Below are 20,629 nucleotides of genomic sequence, written 5' to 3'. Positions count from 1 at the left end.
AACCAACTTCATAGCTTCAGGACTGTGAGTCAACGGTGCTTAAACCAGCAGCATAGTTATGCAGCTGCAACTCAACTTGACAGTCTGTAAATATTTACTACCCAATCCACAATGGATCTTTCTTTGTGCTGTCAGTTTGGTGAAACAAATCCTGTGCTGTGTGAGATGCTAACATGGACAGCAACATTGCTGGGAATGTGCTGCACTCCAGTGCCTGCAATCTGACCACATGTGTATGTGTAGCAAGTATCAGAAAACCTTCCTGTGAGGCTAGAGTAGCAAATGAAGACTATGCTGCAAAGGTCAGCAACATCACTAAAGCTTTATGCAGGAATGCTGGTTTAGGCTGGAATAGTCAGTTTCCTTTGTTATTATTATTTTTGTTCATGTATTCTTCTACTGCAAAGGGATTTATCTCAGCCCAAATCACTACAGCAGGGAATAGAGTTTGTCATTGATTATATTCCAGGGATAAAGCAAAGGGAATGATAAAATTTCCTCTACCTCAGACAGAATTTGATCTTCTCTTTAATATTTACCACACCTCCTGTTAATTGATGCATTAGAATAACAATTCTAGTTTTAAAAGGTTTGTCATATTTACATTTATTCTGTTGGTGGGATTGGTGATAAACTGAAGATCTAACCGTGTTCAGGTATGATCTCGGAAACAAAATTAATTAAATCATTTAGTAACAGTGTATATGCTGATATACTCATTTACTTTAAAAATGCCGCAGTCTGAAGTCATAGAATCCTTAGAGTTTAAAAGGACCCTTAAAGTTCTAACTCCCCTGCAATGAACATGGACATGCACAGCTAAACCAGGTTGCCCAGAGCCTGATCCATCTTCTCCTTGAAAATCTCCAGGGACAGGGCATCAATCATATCTCTGGGCAACCTGTTCTGGTGCCTCACCACCCTCACTGTGAGATTTTTTCCTTATATCTAACCTAAATCTACCATTAGGCTTAGCAGTCTGGTTATAAAACACATGCCTAAATCACTTTAAACTTTGATTTATTTTTTCTAAGTAATTGAAAGCAGGTTTATATGTGTGTTGAAGCAGCTAAAGGTTCCAGTGGACTTCTGTACAAACATGAATAACTCCAGTTACTAAGCATCTTTTTTGCCTGTTTTGTAAGTAACTAGGCTGCTATGAATGTATGCAGAATTTCTGGATTTCTTTGCAGTAAGCTGTCAAGTTCTGCTCTGTGCTTCAGAAAATGAGTGGGAGAATTAATACATCGAAGAAACAGAAATAGCTCTCTTAAGTATAGTAGGGTCCTTGTTGATTAAAAACCTCAAGCCTTCTGCCTGCTGACCTGAAACTTGGGCTGGTGCTTGCTGGCAATGGCTGATCTTTCTTAAATGTTGGCATGTTCCCCTACTACAAGCAGTCTTTGGTAGCCTGGACTGCCCCCTTGGGGTCTAGGAATCCTGTGAGCTGCTGGGCATCAGAAAACTTGGAGAAGGAAAGGCTTAGAAAGACTGGAGAACAAAAAGATGTGGTAATGCCTGTGTGGCTCCCGAGTCAAACTTGATGAGGCTTTTCTTGTTGCTTCTGTCTACAGGAACCATCTCAAGTAGGATGTATTTGTGCAAGAAAAAAAAATATGAAAGGATTGCACAGATAATATGTTATTTAATATCTTCTGTAAAATAGGTGATTAAGTAATTTAAGAACCACAGCTGGGAGAGAATCTCTTTGGAAATGATGGTTGCTTCTTCCCCAAGCTGTACCACTGCCCTCTACGAACAGCATGATATTGAGGTTGGGCTCAAACTCAACTGGGTCTGACAGACTGTGACCACCCTTGAGACCATTTTTCCTTCTTCCCTGAGTTAAATGAACTGTCCTGCGAGCACCCTGAGTTTCCTCTAGTCTGACACGGCTATCCCTTACTTACAGCCCTTGTGCTGTAAGGGCCCACTGTTCTGGGCCTCTGGCAACAGTAGGTGAGCAGATTTTACTCTCCCTTCCTGAAGCTTCCTGTTTACTTTTATGTGTTGTATTTGCTTGTACATTCCCCTACATGTAATACTTTTCTTTCTTCCTTGGGAGTCAGGGAGATGACTTGCATTTCATGAATGGCATGAGGGAGGTCTTAAAAGCAAAAAGGAAACAGAGAAGAGTGGAGCTGGCTAAATGACTCTAGGCTTTGCAATATAATTTTCTATTCATTCACTGAAAACTGAAGTTTACCTCAGAATTGCACTGGCTATTAAGCTTTAGTATTCATACCCTCCCACTCATATTTGCCTATATTGATAGCTAGTTTAATCGTTGTTGGTCACACAGTTATCAAACAAGCTCTAAGAACTGCAAGTATAGAGAATAAGTAGTTTCAAAGAGCTGAACTGCATTCAGCTATGTATACACACATATATATACATCTCAGCTGGAGCACACAGCTACATGCTGCATCCAGATACATCTTTATTACTGTAGGAAAACACCCAGCAGCACTACAACTTGGTGTCAGTATTAAACCACTGTAAGTCCCAGAATCCCTCTAATTTTCTGACTGCAGGGAAACTTCTATTCTCTGATGCAGGATTTCTAGGAATCTGCTTGTCAGTGGCTGTTAGCAGGTGAGCTGCATCTGTTGTACTTCTGCCTGAATCCTTTTTTCTTAGCTATCACCTGTGGTTGGCTGAGAGTTTTTGACTACTTTCTAGTAGCTGTCACAGTGGCAATACAGTTAGAGCTTGCCAGGATGTATTCCTGTTGAGCAAAATATCCATATTCTTGTTGAGGTCTGTAAATGAGTGTTGGTATAAACTAAAGTATTTAGATGTTGTTTTTTTCCATCTGTTTTCTTTTTCAAGAATCTTTTGTCACAAGGAAATTATAAGTCCATTTACCTAGATATATAACTGAACAACTTCATATCATTTGATAAGAGGGATTTAGGTGATTAAATCCTTGTTATTCTAAGAGTGTTTTATTTAGCAAGATCTTAATTTTTTCTTCTTCTAGTTGTCAAAGTATTTCACAGAATCTTAGAATGGCCTGGGTTGAAAAGGACCACAATGATCATGTAGTTTCAACTCCCCTGCTATGTGTGGAGTCTCCAACCACCAGACCAGGCTGCCCAGCCTGGCCTTGAATGCCTCCAGGGATGGGGCATCCACAACCTCCTTGGGCAACCTCTTCCAGTGCGTCACCACCCTCTGTGTGAAAAACTTCCTCCTCATATCTAAACTAAATCTCTCTTGTCTTGGTTTAAAACCGTTACTCCTTGTCCCATCACTATCCACGCTCATAAACAGCCATTCCCCCTCCTGTTTATATGCTCCCTTTAAGTACTGGAAGGCCACAATGAGGCCTTCCCGGAGCCTTCTCTTTTCCAAGCTGAACAGTTTGGAACTGTTCCCTCAACCTTTCTTCATAGGAGAGGTGCTCCTGCCTTCTGATCATCTTAGTGGCCCTTTTCTGGACTAGTTCAAAGAGCTTCGTATCTTCCTACCTTCCAAGAAATTCCTACCTTCAGAGTGCATTTCAGACATTAAATTAAATTGGAGGAAAAAAACCCCCACTTTTTATGTTATGTTTTTGGATTGCTGATTTTACCCTTAAAAATCACTGTCTTAGAAAACAGTGATATAAAAATAACAAGCTTATAGGCCACATGATAGCAAATACAAAAGAAAAACACAGAATAAGCAAATCTCTCTTTTATTTTATATTGAAAATAGAATATAGCAATGGCATTTAACTATGCAAAAGTAACTCTAGGCAACTTAGTTGGCTGTGTAGTATGTATTCTTCCCTCTCTTCCACACCAATTTCTCCTCTGGTCCTATGACACATTCAAGGTAGTAGGCTCCTGATGTAGTGTGAATACTGCATTGTTATTCAGCAGTAGCAATTGCTGTTAACTGTGGGCTGTGGGCCCATTTGTTTGGGGCAGCTGGTATTAGAAATGACATTCCAGTTAAACTGTAAGCCTCAATGCTAATGTTAAGGACAAACAAAGGAAATTGGTGCAGCCATGTGAACTTGTTTAGGAATACACCTTTGTTTCTCTTTAGAAGAGCTTTTATCACTACTTTCCAAGTCTGGCTTCTGCAGCTCCCTGCATAACTCCATGTTTTGAATTCTCCTGTGTTTCACATGACTGGGTAATCACAGCATCAATCATCATGGTGAGATGGGCTCTTGGAGACCTACACTTCTTGTGTCCAAGGGCTGGCAGGACAAAGGAGAGAAGGGAAAAGTATATATTGCTGTGGGCTGGAATTGCATATGTCTTTGTTGAATCATCAAAGCATGGATAAAATATTTCTTGGCAACTCCTGGCAGCCTGGGAACAAGAGCATTAGAAGAAATCTAGATTTTTCTGAGCCTTTGGGATCGAGAGGGTACAAAAACATATTTTAACCAACTTTAGAAGTGAAATAATGAAATGTCAGTGCTAATGTCCTCATCTTTCAGATTTTTTATTGAAGACAACGTAACATCTTATGTAAATTGTGGGCTAATATCATAAAGAAGCAGATAAGTTCAGCTTTTTTATGTCTTAGTAATCATAAAATGATACACTCCAGAGAAGTAGTTGTATTTATATATAATTAAAATATCTCTAGCATTTCTGCTCCAGCTACAGGCTATTTTATGATATAATACTTTAATACATTTAATGAGAAGTGATAAAATATTAGAATTTTATCTTTTCTATGTGGCATGGTCCCTCTTTTGTGAACATGCGATATCTTAAAAGCTGCTTTTTCTGATTTTTCTTCCAGAACAGTATTCTCTCTGAGAGCTGGATTGTAAGAGTTATTGACAAGCCAATAAAAACCCCAAAGGGAACCCAAAGCATACAAACAAACAAACAAAACTCCCTAACCTAAATATTTAGGTTGATAAAGAATCTAAAAGTGGATTTTAATTAAAAGTAACAAATCTTAAGAAATGATAAGCTGACCTGATGCTTGAATTCCTGGTTTTGGAGCAACTTTCTTAAGAAATTCTATCCTTTGCAATCAGGATGAGAACCAGTTTGACATCACACCGTATATTATGTCTGCCAAGAAAAAGTGAGGTCAGGAAATGAAGTGACATTGGCAGATGTTTAAGAGAAGCTATCGGTATTAGTAACAATATATTTAGTGAGCTAGATAACATCTCTATTGCAGGTATTAGGCTTTAGATTGTAATTATTATACAGTTGGTAAACTTTTCCAATCTGTTCAGGTCTAAGAGAAAAAAGAAAAAAGAAAAATATTTTCTGGAAGATCCAGAAAGGGATATGAATAATCCATTCACTAAGTGTGAAAGAGCCAAATATTCTTCATTTCCTTCTTTTTTTCTTTTTCTTTTTCTTTTCCCAGAAATACTGAGTGAACCTAAGAAAGCCTACGGTCAAAATCCCCATTAAAATAGGAAAACCATCTCACACACATCAGTGTTTGGTGACGTACAGAAAGCAAAAGAGCCTTTTAAAAAGCAACTGAGTACAAATCACAATTTGTTTCCTAGAATCCTTTCTGGCTTTTACAATACATGGTTCTAAAAAGGAAACAGGCAGAAGTCTGTTGCTGAAATGATGAGAGCTGATGGGGAAGCTAATATGAGTACATAGTAGCCCTAAAGGTGAATTATTTTTAGCTAGCATTGTGGACACTATGTATAGGTAGATTTCTAGTTTAGATTACACACAGTGAAACATAGGAACTGTGAGGGAGTCCATGACATCATCTACAGGCCTCTAATCCTCAAGAATCTCTTTTCACAAGCCTACAGGTTTTAGGACTAGTGATGCATTTTGCAAAGCTTCCGCATCAGGCAGATGATTCTTTTAGACCTGTCAAGTCCTGACTAATCCGTAGCCTGATAATGAGAGTGATAATCAACTTCATGTGCCCAAGCAAACCCCTTGGGTTTCCATCTGTTTCTTATATGTGTTCATTGAGTCAGTCCCAAGGCACATGTCTGCATGTGCACCAGCAGAAACTTCCCCTTGCTCTTAATGAACAAAGCTGTGCAGGCTCTTTCTGTAGAGCAGTGAAGAAGGCAAAGGTAGTTTTTTCCAGTAATGTGGAATCAAGTGATGGCAGCTGCTGTGTTTCCCTGATTGTATGCAGCCAGGAGATCCCTTGTAAAAGGGATCCCTTACTGATCTGATCCATTGCATGGCACTGAGCTCTCATTATCTCACTGCTTTAGATCAGCACCAATGGCAGGTGGAGAAGGAATTAATGTGAATGCCTCCTATTCTCCATCCAGCTATAGACTATTGTTCGGACATCTCAGTTTTAGGCACTGTGAAACTGGAAGCTCAGGTGATCTGCAGGAAAAAAAGAAAGGCTGTCAGGATTCTCTACAGAGGTGTTTCCTCTCCTGAACTGTTATCTGGCCAGGAGGAGTCTACTGTGAAGTTCTGAGTTGTACTTGTGTTTTTTTATTCTGTTCCACCGAAGGATTTCAAGGTTGAGTGAAGCGTTGGTTTAGAGTAAGAATGGCTGATACTCTATGAAACTGTGAATAACTGAGAGCATCTATAGTGGAAGATGGGAAGAGGGGGAAAACAAAACTCAGGAGCTATTTGCTCTATCCAGAGTATGAAGAGTAGCTATTGCCTAGATCCTCTTGCAAGGAAAGCAATATTTAGAGTGGGACACAATTTCTGAACATCTAGCTTTCCCACTATGAGGAAAGGTTGAGGGAACTGGGACTGTTTAGCTTGGAGAACAGAAGGCTCTGGGGAGACCTCATTGTGGCCCTCCAGTACTTGAAGGAAGCGTGTAAACAGGAGGGGGAATGGCTGTTTACAAGGGTGGACAGTGATAGGACAAGGGGGAATGGTTTTAAACCAAGACAAGAGAGATTTAGTTTAGATATGAGGAGGAAGTTTTTCACACAGAGGGTGGTGATGGACTTGAACAGGTTGCCCACAGAGGCTGTGGATGCCTCATCTTTGGAGGCATTCAAGACCAGGCAGGATGTAGCTCTGGGCAGCCTGGCCTGCAGGTTGGTGACCCTCCACATAGCAGGGGGTTGAAACTAGATGATCACTGTGTTCCTTTTCAATCCAGGACATTCTATGATTCTGTGACTCTAAGTGAACCTGGCTTACTCATCATCTTCATTATAAGAATTAAAAATGGAATAATAATTATAAATGACTAAACAGGGAAGGTAGTAGTTAAGACCATATTCAAAGATTCAAAGAAGGCAAGATATGTCTTTTTGTTTATTTGTTTATTTGTTTGTTTTTAATTTTATTTTCTAGGAATCTTGTGTGTGACTGTGTGTGATCCAGGCAGAAATTCAGAATAAGTCTGAAATGCATTGTAATATTATTCTGCCTTTGCCAAGACCATGGATGTGTCTTGTAGGATTATTGAGGCAAGCAGTTGTCACATGGCAAAAATATATTTTTCTAGCATTTAATTCACATGCTAAACAAGAAAAACAGTCATTAGGGTTCCACCCTGTATTTACATGACTTAGCTATAGGAGGCCCAGTATGATGTGGTTTCTTTTAATACAGTGAAGTACATCTGGGGCAGTTCACTGTCTTCTTTTGTGCTCTGTGATATAACTACTTCTATGAGGCTTTATGGGACTTAGTGCAAAAACATCAACCTTTGCAATGTTCATGATCGTGGATCAGAAAATTACTGTTCATTACTTATGTCTTATTGTACAGTGCCTCTCAGGAGTGTTTTGATAGCTGAGTATGATGACTACTCTTGATAGTGTAGCTGCAGAGTCTTCCAGAATTCTCCCTTCTTCTTCAAAGTAGGCTTCGTGCTGTAGTCTTCTGGGATGGGAGTGGGAGAGAATCAGATTGTGAAAGCAGGATTGTATTCCTGAGGCAGGAGAAGATTAAATATCACAAAGATACTGTTATTGAACTCCGTGTTGCAAGCACAGTCTCATTCTTACTTCTAAGAAAGAATAATACAGAAATGACATGTCACTAGTGTTCCCATTGGTAGCTCCTATGGTTGGTTGAGGATAGACTTATGTACCAGGGGCTGCTGTGAAGCCCCGCATGTCTCACAAACAACTTTTGACAACAGTGTGGTGTTTGTTTAGGATGTCTTCTTTTTACAGTGGATTGGTAAGGGTCTGATTTCTGAACAAGTACATGGTGGCAGAGGAATTGGTTTTTGTGTTCCTCTGCAGATATGTTATCAGGAATGAAGAAATGCTGTAAATAAGTATGGACTATGAGAAGAACCAAGAATTTAAATGAGATGTTTCCAATATATTAAATATCCAAGTGGTAAGAATAGGGGGGTATAGAATGGGGAAAAAATAATCAGGTAATAAAAATGGATGATTTATTATGTTATATGAGTATTTAAAGATAGGAACTCAGTGCTTGCTGTAGAAGCTTCTTTTGAGGGTGACACGGAATTCATCTCCAGATTCATATGTATGAAATTCATATTTTGGTGTCCCCATGGAGTGAAATGTGGAAGTTCCAAATCTCAGTCAGTGGAAACTTAAACAAAATGGGTAGAAAGTCTGCAGATTCACATGGCTACTTTATAATAGAACTGAATCTAGTTCTTCAGTGAGAGCCTACATACCAGAGTTCCTTCTTGAAATACCTACTTCAGAGTTTCTTTGAGGCCTCTCTGTATAATGAGTGCAAGCCTGAACTGGTGTCTCTACAGAGTCAAAGAAGTGGAGGAATGTCAGAGGATGACAATGAGAATGTCAAAGCATGTGAAAACCATTGCTGCAAGAGTGAGAAATGGCAGGTGTCCACGATACCTTTGTTAACACCAGTGTCAATCAGTGAAAGTGAAAACAGTGGAACAAGAGCTACCATGCCTTAAAAATAAACAAATTCAATGCCTTCCCTTCCTGTCTACTAAGGGATTTGGCTGACCTAGGAAAGAGGAATGGGTGTGTGGTGTCAGCTCAGATGGTTTAGCACTACTCTTCACCCTTCTCCTAACTGGAAGGGAAAAAGACATACGAATTGTGAAATTGAGGAAGTGTTTATAAACTTTGTATTATGGCTTCTTCGTATTACTTCTTTGAACTCCAGTCCCAAGGGGTCAACCCAAATTCATCAGTCAAGGCCTATGTGTGGGGATCATGCAGCAAGGATACCTGACACCTGAGCCTGCAAGAAGCAGGAGTTGACGGGTCAACTCCCATAGTGTTATGACAAAGACTATCCAGGTTTCTGCCTTCAAATCATTAGGGGGGGGAAAAATGGAAAATTTCAAGGTCACTACTGTTTTTAATCATGGCTTGAAACTTGTTAGCAGATTAGAGGTTCTTGGGCAAGGGAGTGTAGACTACTCCTGCCATTAAGTAGATCTGACCCTGTGTCCAACTTCGCTCCTAGAGAAAAAGGAATATTTGTATTCCATGTCTGCGGAGCAGAATGGATGTAAACACAGTGTCTGTGCTTGCAATGGGTAGGCATGGTATTCCTATGTAGCAAGTGTTATTCCTTAGTAGACATTAAATACACTAAATAAACTTGGGGCAATGCATTTTAGTTAAGTGCTCTCTTATGTTTGCCCAAGTACCTGAAGCAGGCTGGTTTTGTCCCATCCTTCAGTTTCCTGTGAGGCCATGGAGGAGGCAGGGATGAACCCAAATGAAAAGCTAGCCACTAATTTTAAGGTGGTCTAGTTTACTTGTGTCAGCACAGGAGCAATTGTGATGTGAAGTAGGACTGATTACAGGAGGGTGGGAATGCTGCTTTGTGTCAGTGCTTTTTGTGTTGTTTGAAAATTTCAGGCTGGGAGCTTCCTTTTCACCACTGCAGGGAAACATTACATTTGTAAGAAAATTTACAGGCTTGGGCCTGTAAAGTGTTTTAATTAAATAGTCTGTCAGGATTTTTGTAGCAGAGATCTATTGAGAAGAATCTCCAGTTTCTAATTTAGAAAATAAGCTCTGGGCAAGACTGCATGTTTATTGTCTGGATCTGTGAATCTAGTTTATGTTTTGTTTTTGGTTCTCCACAAGATTTAAATATTTGATTTTTTAAAACTTCTTTAAAATAACAATAATGTTACTTTCTGCTTTTGATTTTGGGCTATCTATGATGCCATTGACAGTAGGCTCTAATAGTACACTTTAGATATTGAAACTGTTCTAGTTTTGATTTTTCACTCCCTGCTTGCACCGTGATTTATGCTGAGTTTGTTCTGAATGCTGTATAAGGTGCATACTGCTAATGTCAAATACAGAAGACTTGACATATTAACATGTTTTTCGGCCATGCCTCAGGCATGGAGTAGCAAAGAGGCTGACTTTAAGACCTTTGCTGTGGTGTAGCTATTATATTCTCAGTATGATGCTGCCTCCACACGGCACATTGATTCCTTATGTGCTACTTGAAGTATTTAATGAATTGATTGTTCAGTGTGAAGCAGTTCAAAGTGATCTGTTTTTCTACTATAACCACAAGATATAAGAGGAAGGGCTGATGCAATGCTGTAGATATTGCTGCCTTGCTTTCAGAACTCTGCCGGCATGATACTGGCTTAGGCTTTTACAGTGAATTTATCTGCCTAAGAGCTGTCCAGTGGCACATGCTGCAGCAGCAGGTGTGATTGCAGAGAGCAGGGATGGTGATGGACAGCAAGCAGTGAGAAAGCTGGGATGGATCTTCCTACAGAGTCAGGCTTGCTGGGGTAGAAGTTGTATTTCTTGATCGTTCCATTCTTGGGAAACATCTGTCAGAGACCTGGGCCGTCTTAGTGTGCTCCTCCTCCTCTACCTGTGAGGCAAGGAATGGCAAGTGGTGATCAGAGAGCTGAGGCATTTATCCAAGATCGTGTGCAGGGTTTGTACTGGAATCTCCCATTGGTCTTCCTCAATAGCGAGCCCCCCCCTCCCCCCTCCTCTGACTTAAAGCCTGCCAAAATGGCTTTGTACTCTTCCTGGGTGAAATGTCTGGCCTTCTTATGGTTTCCTACAAGAGGCTTTGATATTCTTTCAAGCACTGATCTCTTCCTTGCCATCTTTTGCCCCAGCAATGTCCATTGAACAGAATCCTCACAGACAAACAGAATAACATTCAGCAAGTGGGTTGAATAATGGGATTTGTCTTGTTTTTTTTGAGGCTGTACTGTTTGAGATGCTGGAAATCACCACTGCTAATCACCTTTGAGTTTCATGTATGCTGGAAAAGAAAAAATCTTGTTTTATTGATGTGACATGAGTGTGGATTATTGAATCGTACAAACAGCTATAACAAAGCATTCAGTCAGGTATTTGTTTTTCCCCAGCCTTGAGCCACTTCAATGTTTGTACTCGTCTAATACCACATCTTAGGTGTGCGCAGGTAGACAGACAGGTGAATGCAATCAAATGCTGATTTCTTTCCCACTGATTGTAAGAAAGTCTGGAGGACTGGAGAAAATATGTCTGTATCTGTAGATAAGTAAGGCAGTTAGTACCCATCATTATATGAAAGCTTCTGTCATCAATAGCAATTCAAGGGCTCAAGGGAGGTTTTCAGGGGAATTAAATTTACTTTAAAATCCGCTGAAGTTATAATTCATACAAAGATGAGCCCTTAGTATGAATGCAGAGGGAAGTAGTATTGATCATCACTACTGTTGCAGACTCTTACACATTCTATTGTAATTGAAGTTTGATGTGCTTTACACAGAAATTTAAAAGTGTCCCTGTGCCCTTTTTTTCTGATAGAGTAACTGACACAGGGGCTGTAAAATGTATTTTAATTAATTTGAAAAGTACTAAATGTATGGGTATGCCTTTATAATCCAGATAAGATATGTTACTTTCTACTTTTCTTTTTTTAGCCAACTACAATATTTCAGGTCCAAAACAATCTTAAGTGTAGTTTGAATTCTAGGGAGATAGTTAAGCTGTCATTCTTAGGTTGTAGGATGGCTCGTTTTGTCCCTCAGTCAAGTATAAGGAGAAGCATGAATGCTGAAGCTTAACTTTCCATGAATCTCTATGAGAAACTGTTGAAAATATTTAGCTTCAAACCTTGTTTTCTTACTTCAGATGCCTGTTTTTTAATTAATTTCTTTGATCAGGAATGTGTTAGTTACATCTATCCAAGGCAGTGTAGCATATTTGACATTTACGCGTTCCGCTCACCATGAGTAACTGTCATTTTATTAAGATTTCTCTCATGTTCAAATATTAGACTTAGGCCCTGTCCTATGGCAAATAGCAGTGTTTGAATATGCTAACAGAAATGTTTTTCTACTCCTAGAAGAAAGAGTACTTAATGTAATTGGTAAATCAGATGATATCTAGCTCTTCATTGTAATGCTCTACTTTACATGTAAATTATGTTTTGAAGCACCCTATCTGTTCTCAGTAGTGATTAATCCTTGAAATAAAGAGGGAGGGGGAGCAGCTAGTTTGTTTTTAATGATGCATTCCTCCTTTGGGAAAGATTAACTATGTACAACTTTGTTGAGTTTAGCAATTTGCAATGAATTGTTGAGTTCTCCACAGAGACCAATTCTGTTCTTCCACAAATGCATTCACCAGGTTATATTACCTTCTGTTCCTCTACAGGAATGAAATTTTTACATCTCTATCTAGGAGAACAGATAATATGTTCATTGCTAGTATTTGAATTTAACATAAATACAGCAAGTAAAACTAAGCAGTAATATATTTCATGGGCATATCAAAGAGAGGGAGAAGGTGGCTATTTCAAAACATACTCTTATTTTATGTCTTTTGTTTTGCACTTCTAGATTTTAGGTTGTAGTTGATACTCATTGCTGATTCGTCTTGGCTGCCTATGACATGCTGTCAGCTGGTCTTTAGCGCTGTTGGTTACTCTACCTCATTTTCCAATTTGTTTTCTTTTTGAATCATACACAGCTATCCATGACTTGATTAATTTTGCTGACAGATTTATTTGTTGCCTTCTGTTCCTGTAAGTCCCACAGCAAAAGTGTGAATATGTGGTAGAATCTAGCTTAATTCTTGCAAGTGAGGGGCAAAATCCCTGTATGAATGTTTGGATTTCCTATGGGAATCTGTGGAGGATTCTTGCTAAGTACCTTTTTTTTTGTGTGTGTGTATGGAGTCAGAAGATCACACTGCACAGAATTTATAAGACCTGTGGAGAAATACTCTCATTTTAGAGAGCTGTTGTATTACTATGAGTTAAGTGAACTCTGAAAGCTGCTGGTTAATTTAAGATGGCCTGACATGGTGCATACTTGGTACTGGGATATAGCAGAAAGTGCTCGAGCAGTGATACGTGACTGTGTGCTCAGAGATACTGCAGCCTTTCAGACGTCATCTGGAGGAAGGGATTACTGGATAGTGATCAAGTAGTGATCAACATTTGCACGTTGAATTGGTTTAGTATCTGTACACAAACGTGTGGCGGTCTTTCATTCTGTCATAGGAGGCAAAAGTGCTAACAGTGAGAACAGGTGTTGGTACCAGTCCCTGGGCATTTGAACAGGAGATGGCAATGAATGAAACTACTCCTCCTTCCCTGTGCTGGAAATTACTACAAATGAGTATTGTGTCCTTGGGACTGACAATGTGTAACAACTTTCAACTGCTAAACATTTAGGCTTGAAGACCTTTGGAAGTGGGAGTCTTATTCTTTCCACTTTCTTAAAGAATATTACAGATATGAGTAGGCCTGCTGGCCTGTTTTTGCTTGCCTGAATTCTGACTGTATTTTTCACAACTTTAAAAGTATTGAGATGTTGAGCAAATGACATGAAATAAATAGATGTAAAGAATAAATAAAACAGACAAGTCACACATTCTTTTCTTTCTTCCCTTCAATTGCAGCCACAGGAACAAGTCTTCAGGTTGGCCTCATCCGTCAGGGACCTGGAGCTTGAACCAGGGGACACCTTATGGATGGGAGATGACGGCAAACAGAGATGGAAGGGACTACTTCATCAAGTAAGCGGGTAGTGGGAGCTGTGCACACCATAGCATGGTGTTACAGCAATACTTCTGACAATTCTTGGGACCCTAATTGAAATTTCAGCCTTATACAGTTCTTGTTTCACTGCTTTGTCTTATTGCTAACTGATAGCTTTGACTGTATTTCACTGAGCCTCGTCTTTTATTAAGCAGTGTTTTGGTACTTGGTTATTTAATTTACCCAAGCAAAGACTGATATAAGGACCTGTAATTCACTGAAGAATTGCAACAAATGTCATTAACAAAAAATAGAAATAAAAATGCCATGTTTAAAGACTGAGATAAAAGGTCAGTTTTGACTAGGATTAAGTACTCTCCTCCATTTCTGCCATGTGAGCACTTGTAGCTTGTCTAATATATTCATTATACTAGTAATAAGAAGATGCTTATTTTGATCCTATATAGTTACTATTCTAATTCGTAGGTTACCCATAGTCTTTTAACTCTGTATCTAAAGATTGACAAAATAAATGTCAGTACAGTTTTATCATAAACAAAATTGGGTTTCCTTTTCCCAGTAAATTATTCTTAAAATTACTTAAATGGCTTGGATAAAATACAGTTTGCTCTTCAAGTACATTTCTGTGGCTTTGGAAGTTCTTTGCTAAGAACAGGAGGCAGTAAGTTAGCAGAATGACATCTTGGTGCTGCAGCATTTGTTACTTGCACTTATATATCATTTTAAGGTTGGCTGCTCATATGAAGGGATGTTTGTTGTTGACTTTTTTTCCCCAATTATTAATTCATCATTATGTTTATCATTCGGATTAGAGACTTGCTAATGCTTTAAAATTTCCTACTTGAGAGTTCCATCTCTTTCTTTTAGTATAGTAAAAGGATCAGACTTGCTTAAACTTCACCATTAAAGCGTCCTAAATTTTCTCATTATCTTTAATCAAAAATAATACCACTGGGTAAGATCCCCTTTCCTTTCTTTTGCATTCCTCCCCCATTTGCCCAGTGTGTGCCTTGGCTTCCCTAGAGGCAACTACTAATGGAGTCAAAGCAGTATTTGTAGCTGTATGGTAACCTGAAAGCAACCAGGGTAAGGCTTTCAGGGTTTAGGGAAATTTCAAACATGTCCAAATTTGAAGCAAGTTGTCCATGTTAATGAGGGCTCAAAGCTGACTTTGAAATGCTGCATTCTTTCTGTTAGAAGTATTTTGCTCTGCTTGTCTGTAAGAAATCCAGTGCAGTGCTGGGCAATGTGCTGCTGAGTGCTATGCACAATATAGCTATATTAGCATAGATTTTCTGCCTGAACTAATTAGGCTTGTCAAGAAGCATAGGTGAGCCTCAAAAGCACTGTGCTGATGGGACTGTGCTACTTCTGTTACTCTAATTACTGAGGGAACCTGCACCACTACAAATTGCAAACGTAGACATGAGTAACTGTGAACTGCCTGAAGTGCAGTAGGTCTTTCTCAATATTGGAAACTACTCTTCTGGGGCTTAGATTTTTTTCTGTAGAATTTAATTGTGTTCTCCCCTGCCTGACTGAGAATCATCTGAACACTAATATCCAGCTTATGAGGACAGGCACCACATTGGATTCTACCACTTTTCTCACTGGTCACATAACGGGATGCTCTACTAGGCTAACTATAAGCAGCTGTGGCTTACAGAATGCAAAGCATTAATTGTCATTAATTCTGTAATTTGTGAGCATTTTCTAACATATAAATGATAATGATCATTTTGTTTGGGTTTTTGGATTGCTTTTTAGTACCTTGATGTGCCATAACCCTCTCTTAAATGGAGAAAAAATGAGTCTAGGAAAAAGATTCCAAAACAGGCAGTGCCAAATGATGCCAAAAGCAGTGTCAGATTTTTTTTTGTTGGTGGTGTTACTTTGGTTTTTCTTTCAGCTTGTTTCTGGTGTTTTTTGTGTTGCTGCAAGGTGTTGCTCACAATTCGCTTTGACGCCCTAGGCTGCCATTTATCTCTGAATGTAGACTGCGCGTACGAATCATAGAAGAATCAATGACAAGATCTTAGCCTTGGATTTCAAAAAGAATGTCGTAAAAAACCATGGATTTCACAGCATGACATTTGCTGTGAAAATGACATTTTCAGGATGACCTTGATATTGATCACAAAAAAAAAAAAAACCCTCTGCCTCTGAACCCTCTTCTTCCAGTCTGTGAGTTTTCTAGGGGCAGGAAAAACTTATAAGCTTGATGGCAACTGTCACTTGATGAATTACATGCTTTATGCTTAAAATATGTAACAGAAGCAATGTAATACATACATTACATAATTTACGTGGTATTATTTCAGAAATTTAACAGAAACAGTTGTTCTCTTTCACATATTTGAAGTGACTAACACCAGTAAGTGCTGTAAAAATACAACATACTTTAGAGGTAAATACTTCCTGAACTTCAGATGCAAGGATTTTTGAGAAAGCAAGAATCTTCCTACATATCCAGTTGGTTGACCTTCACTCTGAAAATGAAGACTGATGTGAGAAAAACTTTTCCTCAGGAAAGCTTTTCTTTGGCTTGCTAACTACAGCTGTACCGAAATAGTTACTTTTTCATCAAGCAGAGAAGGTCTAATTGCTAACCTCGGTTTTATCTAAACTTTTCAGACCTAATTCCATGTCTGTGGGTATAAGTGTTTGTGTTTATTGCCTTGTCACTTGAGACCATTTCTTCTTATGGTATCTTGTTTTGGCCTAATTGTGCTAAAAAAGCCTCACTTGCTTTGCAAATATCTTCTGGAAGAGCTACCCATTTATCTAGGTGTTACCTTGTTCGTATGTTCTTCATACATTTCTTTCTTCTTCTAGTTCTCTTTCCAAAACTTAACTGAATCAAAACAATGGATCCTTGCACTGCAAAATATGTTGTAGTACAGTAGTAGTGAGGGACTAAGGGATGGTTTGCATTGCAAAGCACAGGTATGAAATTGCATTTGAACATTCATGTCCTAGGCAAGGACATTAATCAAAGCATATTTAAATAACAAAGATAGGTTGTAGGATGGCTAGTTTGTGTGAAACTGGCATCTGGGAATAAAGTCTCTCAAGGTTTAAATGATGCAAACCTCCAGTGATGGAGATTCCACCACATCCTTGGGGAGGTTGTTCCAGTCAGTGTCTGTTCTCACTCTGAAAAATTTCATTCTGATAGCAAGACAGAGCCTTGCTTAGCGCGGCTTGAATCTGTTGCCCCTTATCATCTCCACGTGGCCCACTGTGAAGAGACATCCTCTGTCCTCTTTGTAGCAAGCTTTCAAGTGTTAAATAGGATGCTGATGTCCCCTCATGGGTGTTAAGACCTACCTCCTTCAGTCTTTCATCAGAAGACTGCTTCTCCAGCCCTCTGAACAACTTTCTGGGTCTCATTTGGACCCTTTCCTATTTGTCCACATCTATTTTTTTTTTTTTTTTTTTGATTGCATGGGCACAGTGCTCCATGTGTGATCTGACAAGAGCCGAGTAGTGTGGGATGATCACATCTCTATCTCTGCTGATAAAGCTTCCATTGGTGCAGCCCAGGGTGCAGTTTGCATCCCATGATCGCTGCTGACTGCTGTTCAGCTGTGGTACTCCAGGACCCCCACGTCTCTTCCAGCAAGGCAGCTCCCAGCCACACTGATCCCTGCCTGTACTGGGCTCTTAGGGTGAATTGTCCCAGGAGCAGGGCCTGGCTCCTGTCTTTGTTAAGCTTCACACAGCTCTTGCTTGCCCATTCCTCCAGCCTGGCCAAGTCTCTCTGTAAGACGGCTCTCCCTTCTAATGTTAAATAACTGGGAAACTAGGAAGAGCTCCTTTTCTGTACAAAGAATCAGAAGGGAAATTTTTATTTGCATTAATAACCAGGGAAGGAGCCAAGGATGTAAAATTCTAGCTTCTATGCTATCACATATTTCTGTGTCACAGTTGCTCTTTTAGTAATGTCCAGAATCCCCAAGCGTAGCCTGTACAAAGCCAAGAATTTATCAGGCTTGCAGTGTCTCTTGAGATCTGTTTGGGGATTTAGCATCAAATTTGTACCCATTTAAATTACCTTATGGCAATGTGTTGCAGTTGTCTGTATTGAAAGGTGATGTACAGTTTTGTTAGTAAGGCTGAACATATTCCAACTGTAATGAAGTCATACTATCTGAAAAACAGGAGCTGTCATCGCAGCCTCTAATTATTTGGCTAAAGAAAAGCCCTATTTGGTTTTCAAAACAACTACTTTTGCTACCACTAAATGAAACTATGTAAATGAAAATGGTATTAGGTTCTCTTCCCTTTTTCTTTTGCCTCTGGATTTTAGGAATGAAATAGTGAGATGACTGTTGACAGTTATGTCAATAAAGGAAGAGGAAAGATCAGTGTGATAGCGTATCAGATTGTCTCCAAGGGTTTTTATAGCCATACAGATTAACAAATTGCATCACATTAAGGGAGAAAAAGCAATTCAAATCCTCTGCTTGGTTTTGATTAAAGCTGTATAAACCAGGTATTATAACAAAGAAATGTGCACACAAGTTCTAGGCAAGCAAATAACATAATTCATAGCAACATTAACTGCTTTTTAGTTAAATAATTTACTTAGTGCCATAAGTACGTATCCATTCAGCTGCAAGTAGACATACTGTAATTTTGAAATTGTGGGAGGAACAGAGAATCCAGGAGAATCTCTATGTGAAATGAGAAGTAATTATATAGTGTCAGTGGAAAGGCTTTAAGGCGAGAATGTGAAGAGATGTTTATTCTTTCTGCTGACGCAAATTTGGTTTCTTTCAAACCTATAAAAGCCTCTATGGTCTGTGCTGATCAGTGGGACTCCCTGTGCCAGGCAGCACTAACGTAGAACTATGAGAAGAGTCTTTTATCACTATGTTTTGGAATGTCACTATCGATTCATTATCTCTCTGTACAAATGGCACAACTGGGGTCATTTTGAAAACCTCTAAAATACTTTTCTTCAGTTTACGCCATGCTAAATTAAAGTTTCAAAATTTCACCTGTTCTCTTTAAACTTGCTACTTTTACTTGAAATAGCTTTATGAGATAAGTCGTTCATTTTAGTATGAGAGAAGAGCAGTCATCTTGTATTTATCCAGCATATTTCTATACAGCACAGGCTGTATTAAGCTAGACTTTCAATGCAAAATACTTTGCAGTGTATACGTAATCATTTTCTAAACATTTATTACCCATACTGTGTGGTGTATAGCAATGACAGATGTCTTCAATGCTAATACAAGCATGAATCTTAATAAGAATGTGTTTGGCATGATTGGAGGTTTCAGGGGGATATGCAAAGCGGGAGCACTTTGGCTGGTTTTGTCCATTTTGTTTAGCCTCATGGCAATTTCAGCTTGCCTAAGTTTCCACTGCTGTGATCTTACCGACTGTCTGACCTGCACAGTTTCACCCTTCCCCTTGTGTCAGTTTTAATGCTCATCGGACCTGAAGAGGAATTGATAGAGGGGAATAAACTGGCAGAAACTAATAAAAAAATCAATCCTGTGGATAAAGCAGTGAATTTTATGTCAGTTTAACCTCAGCCAGTTTTATGCACGGTCAGGCAGAGTCGTGGGATAATTGAGAATGGAAGAAACCTCTGGAAAGCAGAAGGTTCAACCTGCTGCTCAGTGCATGGCAAATGCCGTAAGGTGACACAATGAAATACCTGACTGATATGAAGACAGGGTGACAACAGGATTGTGTTGCCTTAAGCTGCTCTGCAATGGCACGTTAAGGCACAGGCTGAAGTAATGTTTGCTGCCATGGAAAGTCCCGACCTTTTGGTTCCTATTTAACTCCTGAGGTATTCAGTCTTTTGATATTTTTGTTGATCTATCATTCAAATAATTCTTGTTCTTTTTGTATGATGTGGTTGCTGTGCCAGTTGAAATATGGCAGTACATATTTTGACATCTTTGGGTGCCTGCTGGTGCTTTTTAGTGGTGTTTTTGTATTTAGTAACTTTCAGGCTTCTTCCAGAAGTCTCTGAAAATGTTTTTTTCCTTAGGATACATTATTTTTCAGATAATGTTATTTGCTCCATGAATTCAGGATCGTGAAATCATTGCATTATGTTTGTCCTTGCTTGTCCAATTTCTTCATTGACAAAGTTACTATGAAATTCTTGTATGACAACTTTTGTCCTATCCGTAAACTGGAGGTGAGATGCTTGTGTTCTTTATTAGCCAGTGCAGCTCATACTATCTCAAAGCGTGCTGTGTACTATATTTCTTTATTATAGAGTCATAGTATCATTAGGGTTAGAAAAGACCACTAAGATCATCTAGTCCAGCCACAAAGACATAATAGGATGTTCTCCTATTCTCAAATACTTACCTATTTATTTAGTCTGTATCTCACTCCTCCACTGTTTGCTCTATGTCAAAGAGGAAATTCATCCACATTTTCTGAACGGTGGAGTTCTTCAATATGTGTTGCATGCATCCTGTCTGGCAGCCACTCCTCCCTGTACGCACTGTTCTCAGAGCTGGCCAGCAGTGAGGGATGACAGAACGCAGTCATTGATAATATTAATGACAGTATCAATCAAGCATCCTGCTTATTAAGGACGCTAATTTATACCAGATGCAAAAATGAGGCTCACAGCAGGCTAATCAATTTACTTCAAAATAAATAAGCACAGAAGAGGATCAGTTCAAACCATTTACTTACTCTTTTTTTTTTCCCTCCCTAATATCACTCATTCAACCTTCTTCTACATAAGTCTGCAGGTTGTATGTGCCTGCTGGTAGTTCAGTCCTTTA

General features: G+C 39.2%; 1 protein-coding gene across 11 annotated transcripts in view; it reads left to right on the top strand.

Annotated features, from left to right (window-relative positions):
• Window positions 1–20,629, top strand: part of FRMPD4 (FERM and PDZ domain containing 4) — a 325,110-nt gene that overhangs the window by 194,568 nt on the left and 109,913 nt on the right. For all 11 annotated transcript variants that reach the window (XR_014940584.1, XR_014940585.1, XM_085531752.1 and 8 more), the window contains exon 2: window positions 13,754–13,870. Coding sequence is in view for 9 of the 11 variants with exons in the window: in XM_085531752.1 (XP_085387878.1) it covers window positions 13,754–13,870 (117 nt within the window). In the remaining 2 variants the exon portion in view is untranslated. The remainder of the gene's footprint in view (window positions 1–13,753; window positions 13,871–20,629) is intronic.

The sequence above is a fragment of the Coturnix japonica genome, chromosome 1 (assembly GCF_054131305.1).
Source record: "Coturnix japonica strain WE chromosome 1, WE-NBRP24, whole genome shotgun sequence".
NCBI lineage: Eukaryota > Metazoa > Chordata > Aves > Galliformes > Phasianidae > Coturnix > Coturnix japonica.
This window is presented reverse-complemented; position numbering and strand designations above follow the sequence as displayed.